The 6,000-nt window shown below is 40.6% G+C and overlaps 1 protein-coding gene across 3 annotated transcripts in view; it reads left to right on the top strand.

Annotated features, from left to right (window-relative positions):
• Positions 1–6: 6 nt before the first annotated feature.
• The window catches only part of ARHGEF12 (Rho guanine nucleotide exchange factor 12), a 78,047-nt gene continuing 72,053 nt past the window's right edge, over positions 7–6,000 (top strand). For all 3 annotated transcript variants that reach the window (XM_085316837.1, XM_085316836.1, XM_085316838.1), the window contains exon 1: positions 7–513. In XM_085316837.1, the coding sequence (XP_085172963.1) occupies positions 482–513 (32 nt within the window). In that variant the 5' untranslated portion in view covers positions 7–481. The remainder of the gene's footprint in view (positions 514–6,000) is intronic.

Here is a 6,000-nt window from a genome sequence, read left to right as displayed (position 1 = left end):
CCGCAGCCCCGGCTGCCGTCGCCGGAGTTTTCCCTTCTGGCCTGCCGCTTTGCCGAAGGCAGGATCCCCCCCCAGCCCTCTGCGCACCCTCTTTGCAACTCCGGACCGTCTGAGGATTTACTGCTTTTGAAGACTTTACTGCCCGGTGCACGTTATTTTTCCCCCTTTTCCTTGGGGTCGGGGGGGGCTCTCGGGGAGCACCTTGTTTTTTTGCTGGAGTTTTTGTTAAACATCCCTCTCCCCTTCCGTGGTGTGGATATCCTGGGTGACTGCAAGAAGAGTTTTGGAGTTGTTTTTTTTTTCTTTTTTCTTTCTTTTTTTTCCCCTTACCCTTGAACTGAAATTGTCCTCTGTGCATGCCTCTTCTGGAGCAAGGCTGGATCCTCAACCTCAGTGCATGTGGGGTGCAAAGCCTCATTAATATTCCTGCAATAGTAATAAAATGCAGTTTGGATAATACGACTTCTTGCCAAAGGCTCCAATGAGTGGCACACAGTCCACAATCACGGACAGGTCAGTATGAAAAAATTTTACAGAGTTTGGGTGCTGCTTAGAGCTCATGTGCTTTGCGTTCTGGCTTCAGTGACAGTGTTAAAGATCTCTCATCAGAGATCAGGAAGGTGGGATTAAATTGAGTTTCTGGACGTCTTGTACGTACTGGGGGTAGCTGCCTGTCAAGGCAACCGGGTTAACTTTGTAACTGAAGTATTTCAAGTCAAAGTGCTTCCAAGCCTTCCAGCCTGCTGACTGTAAGAACTAGAGACTCCATAGTTCAGGTTGCAGGGCAGATTCATCCTGATTGGAAAAACACAGGGAACTATTTATATGTGAAATGAAAGCTGGAAAAGTGACAGAGTTGAGGGGACAGTTTGAGTCTTGAACTCAAAATGTTAGTGAAGGATACACTTGCTTTTCTTTAGGTCAGTGCATTGTAGCCTTTCTAAGAGAGGTCACTTCAGGTGAGGGCAGGAGGGATACTTGATGAGCAGGAATGTTTACTAGTGTCTACAGTACCTTAGCAGTAATCTRCTACTTGCTTTGGATACCTGCTCAGGCCTCTGGGCCTCTCTGCAGGTGCTGCCATGTGCATTTCATTGGTAGTCAGGGATTTTCTCACTTGTACTGGGATGCTTCAGAAGCAGGTGAATTTTTTTTTCCTTTTACCTATTGTAAAAAAAAAAGTGTCAAGTAGAAAACATGCTTTTGAGATAGAAATGAAGTGCCTATCTAATTTTATTCTTTCCAGTTAGCAGAAGAGATACMGCTTGATCCTTTTTAAGCAAAAGGACTTTTCCTTTATCCTGCATATTTGGTGGTACTAGTGTGAAGGTGTATGAGACAAAGGCCTGCTTAGGCCTTAGATGTCCAATGCAGGCAATTCTGATGCAGGAGTATACCAGGATTGAGAGAGAAAGATGGTGCTTTTGGGTGCCAGAGAGCCTTTTAGGTTGAACATGTGGGCAGAAGAGAGACCAAGTTTAATTCTCATTAACAGTGAGGCTTTTTYGTAACCCTGTGGGTATTAATAGACAGTACTTGAGCAATGTGAAATGGTTCTAGTGGAAGTATCGTGTCTATTCTGTGTTCTTGATTGTACTATTCTTAGAGTACTAGGGCTTTGAAACGAATTGTGCAATGTTTCTTTGTACTAGCAGAGTACGTGACAGAAGAAAATGCCAACTTACTTGTCTTTTGCATGCATGTGTGTGAATACTATCAGATGTTCTTGAGTTCCAGGACATTTTTCTTCTGTACCGTACGAGATAGTGACAGTAAAATAAGGTGATGTTTCAGTGACCTTGTGAGAATTCTGTCATGTACTTAAGACTGGGGGGCTTAAGGCAGCTTGCAATACGTCAAAAGAAACAGGGTTTTTACACCAAGAAGCAGTTGGGGAGAGGCATGGGAAAGAAAAGCATGAGGATAAGGAATTTGTTTGTTAATAAAAATGAAATACTTTCCGTTATTGCATTGGAATGGCCAAATTGAAAACGTAGTGGAGACAAAACATGTCTCCATTTCCTGTTGCTTTCAGTCATGTCAAATACATCTTTCTTTTTGGTGTTTCATTAAGATTTTGATTCAGAAGACTTTAAATGTCAGGGAAAGTAGCTTTGTCCTCAGCCTTAGCAATCASAGCTTTCTCATGTCAGAGTTGTATGATGGTTAGGGAGACGGAGGGAAGTCAGGTCTTGTCACTTTGCTTCTTCTCTGACGTGAGAGACCCCCAGCTCTAACGGCAAGAAGGTAGTTCGGTCTTCGTGGCCCTTTCATTTCTTGACTGAGATTTTCAACAAAGTGCCAAATGTGATGGTGTATGTGTTCTCATGACATCTGCTTACGAGAGTCTGGAAGAAGGCCACTCATTCATTTTATCTGCGGCATTATGCAGCATCTYGATAGAAGTGTGGGTGTTTTTTGTCACTGTTGTCTTAGCAGTATATTCATGAAAAGCTTACTTTCCCAGAATGCCCAAGAAACTTCTATATTGTCTCTTTAGATCCAATTCCTAAACTTGGAATAGAAAGCAGGTGCAATAAAACTCTGCTTGTAGTGTCATTAGATCCACATGCTACAAATCATATTGCATGTTTAATTCTCTCTTTATTTATCAGTGACCTTCATTGGTGTGATTGAGTTGGGAACTGCCATACAAACAGAGTCAAAAAACAGCTTGTGCCTGCGTCAAATGATATCATGAATAAGGCAGCATGGGCCTCCATTTTTCTCCATATTAGCTTTACATATTTGCATTTTACACATGTATATCTGCTTAAATCCCTGTTATAGACAGCAAATATTTTTTTATATCCCTTTAGCTTCAGATGGCTATCGTACCATGTGTTTTGATAGCTGTTTGACATTCCTCTTGTCCAGACTGCATTTGTTCGATCTTTTACGTGTTTTGTCTTTTACATTATTGTTGTGTTGTTTATGATATTTAAGTATTTGTAAATTAGGAGGGATGTATGAGTCGCCACTTTTAGTGCTGCCTTATAGCCAATATGATAAATTATTTTTCCTTAAGCTCACTTTTTATTTCTCATAGTTCCCCCCCCCAATAAAGTTCAACRGATTTTATTATCTGAGACTGTGCTGAAATACGGTCAAGCCAATTAACATCTGATGCTTTTTGGGGATCTTTGTGTATCAGTTAGATTCTGATATCTCATCTAACAACTGATTGGCAAGGCARTATAGTTTCTAACATCTTTTTCCTTCAAAGTCTTACGAACCTTAGAAAGTGAGTGCCCTGGGGAATGAGGGAATACCATGTATTAAACAAAATGACTAAAAGGGGCTGAGACTTCTGAGAGTATGATGACTCCTCAGCAAAGTTATTCAGAAAAGAAGATGGAAGTATCTGATGTATGCCGTGCCTGGCAGGCTACCCAGCTTTTGGAGAGTTTTGCAAAGAGTTCTACTTTTGTAAAATAGTCCTCGAGATTTAGAAGTACATGCACAAAGTAAAAAATAGTTCAGGATAGCCATGTCCTGTGTGACTTTTGATGGCATGAGCAGTTCAGAACTCTAGGCAGTGACATTTACTCCCCCCTCTTTCTTTCAGGATGTTCTTTTACTGTGTCAGCTTCTTCTTTTCATAATCCTGTTGCCCATTGGACTGTATCAAACAATTCATTTTCAACCTTATTACTCTGCCAGTTTATATTTGTAAATATTTATACCCTCTTAATTTAATCCTCTTGCAGCTATCCTGTATTTATTTAGGCCTCATAAGGTGGCATTTGTCTTGCATAATTTAAGTCTTTGGGACAGACATCTGTATGAGTACTGTTTGTCTAGAATGCCTTCATGGTGGAAGAAAATAGGCATACCTAGAGGACAAGTTCTCAGCTTAAAGCAGGCATCTGAAATAGGTTGGGTAAATGACAAGGTGCCTACTTCTCTACACCCAACTCTAGATTTAAGTGAGATCTAGCATACTGTTTTTGCATGAGAATTTCTATTTTTGTTCTTCCTCAAATTCCTATCTAATTATTAGTGGTAGGTTGGATTTTTGTTGCTGGATGCTGCTTTGGGCTGTGTGTCAGGTGTTGAGATTTTGGAGGAGGGATTGGATTACAGAGGTCATCAAAGACTAACTTGAGGACCTTATTCTGCGCAGTGGATGGCTGAGTAGGGCAAGTACGTTGGAGGAGGTGTTTTCCCTGTTATTCCTATAGAATCATATGTGAATGTGTCCATATTCGCTCGCTTCACAGGTCTTCTGTCCCAGACACGCTCAGGCGGGCTGTCTGGCTTTGGGCGTTGCTCTGTTTTGCAGTTTGTGGCAGGCGACACATGGCTGAGCAAGATAAGGGTTTTATTCTTTTCAGAGACACGCTGRGGCTGCATTGAAATTCAGCCGTTTGCAGGATCCGGTTGGCCACTAAAAGATCATCAGAACACTGCTGTATCCTGTTATGACACTGAAGAAATTTTTGAATGCAGTGAATTTTTTTTCTCGTAGTTAAATATATTTTTCTTCCTGCAACAATTCCAGACACACTGTAGAGTTAAGCAATTGCACAGTTATGGAATCTAGTTTGTGTTTCTGATTATTAAAGTACTATAAAAGTATGGATGCTCTTGCTTCTTTTGGAATAGCTCATTGAGGCACTGATTACTCTTCCTATGCAGTTGCTGTCAAATGCATTTTATTTATAACAGTGCTGTTGTTTCTGTTGCTATGATTGGAAAATAGGAGCAGTAGAATTTACACATAATTACCCTTGAGAGGCTTTTAATTGCTGATTTGCTCCTCACTTGGTACTAAAATAGAACCTAATTGTTTCTAATCTGCTTAGATCCACTTTCACTGTCTTTGGCTGTTTATAAGTCCCCATGATAATTGGGACTTCTTCTTTAACTAGAGGGTGGGGAAAAAGCTGTTATTTTTCTATAAGGTAAGTGTAAAAGYTTCATAGGAAGTCATTCCTTAGCCTTGCTGAATAATTAGATGTGATTACCTTGCGAGTGGTGCATGTATTTAATTCGTGAAATTCATAAGATAAAATACTTATTGAACATACACTGCACTGGAAAGTCTCTTTCTAGTGATAAAATGAGTAATTACGATACAGGCATCACGGCAAGTTTGCTTTTGCTTTCCATTGTTGTACCGTCACTGGGTCTGGAAATTGGAAGTTGACATAGTATGTGTGTAAACTCATTCTGTGATTTACCTATACTGAAGTTGTCAAAAGAGAACATCATCTGTGATGTTTACTCTTGGCTAGGAAAGAGGCAAATGCCACCAGTTCACGTTGCATGGTTTATTCAGGTTTTTGCTGGAGACAGAAGTTGAGGTGAGCTTGATTTTCTAGTTTTGAATAGAGCTGTGGGCGTCATGATTATTTGGGTGGAGGCAGGAATGATATTTCATCTGGTAGCCCAGTTGTATAATCCTATCTGTGCACACAACTCTGATTATGGCATTTATTAGTGTTTCTGAGGGAAAAAGGGCTAGTTCAGGAATGGTACAAGGTTGTAGAYTTTTTCACTTTCAGGCTTTTTAAAATCTTGCTCAGGTCCACAGGAATTAGGCTATGATACATTTAGCAGTCAAGAACTTGCCAGAGATAGTTAKGAAAAACCTAGCAGGTATGAGGGTTTGCATACAAAGCCGAGCGAAATAGTCTGGTGATAACGTGAGCTCCTCGGATACCGTTCTTGTCAAAGCCATATCCGTGGAGGCCTGGGTAAATGTGAAACGTGCAAACTCTGCTGCAAGATGGAGGGAGCGCTGACTTTTCCAGCCTAAAATAGCTAGTCCAATAGAAAATCTGTGACTTGTCACCATCGTATCTGAACACTAGCAGTGCCTTGACACAACTAACAACTCTGATGCAGGGACTCACTATTCTTTCTTTTACTCCTCATCTTGGAGAGAATTGTTTACATGTTGCAGTGCTTTAAGATAACTTGATTTATTAATGTCTGCTGCTGTCCTATTTAGAAATGGCCTTGTAAAAGATGTATATCTTACTCTTGGAGTAG

This window comes from Rhea americana, unplaced genomic scaffold (assembly GCF_003343005.1).
Source record: "Rhea americana isolate MKP2758 unplaced genomic scaffold, rheAme1 scaffold_48, whole genome shotgun sequence".
In the NCBI taxonomy this organism is placed as follows: domain Eukaryota; kingdom Metazoa; phylum Chordata; class Aves; order Rheiformes; family Rheidae; genus Rhea; species Rhea americana.
Note: the sequence above shows the minus strand (reverse complement) of the source record. Positions and strands in the feature narration are given on the sequence as shown.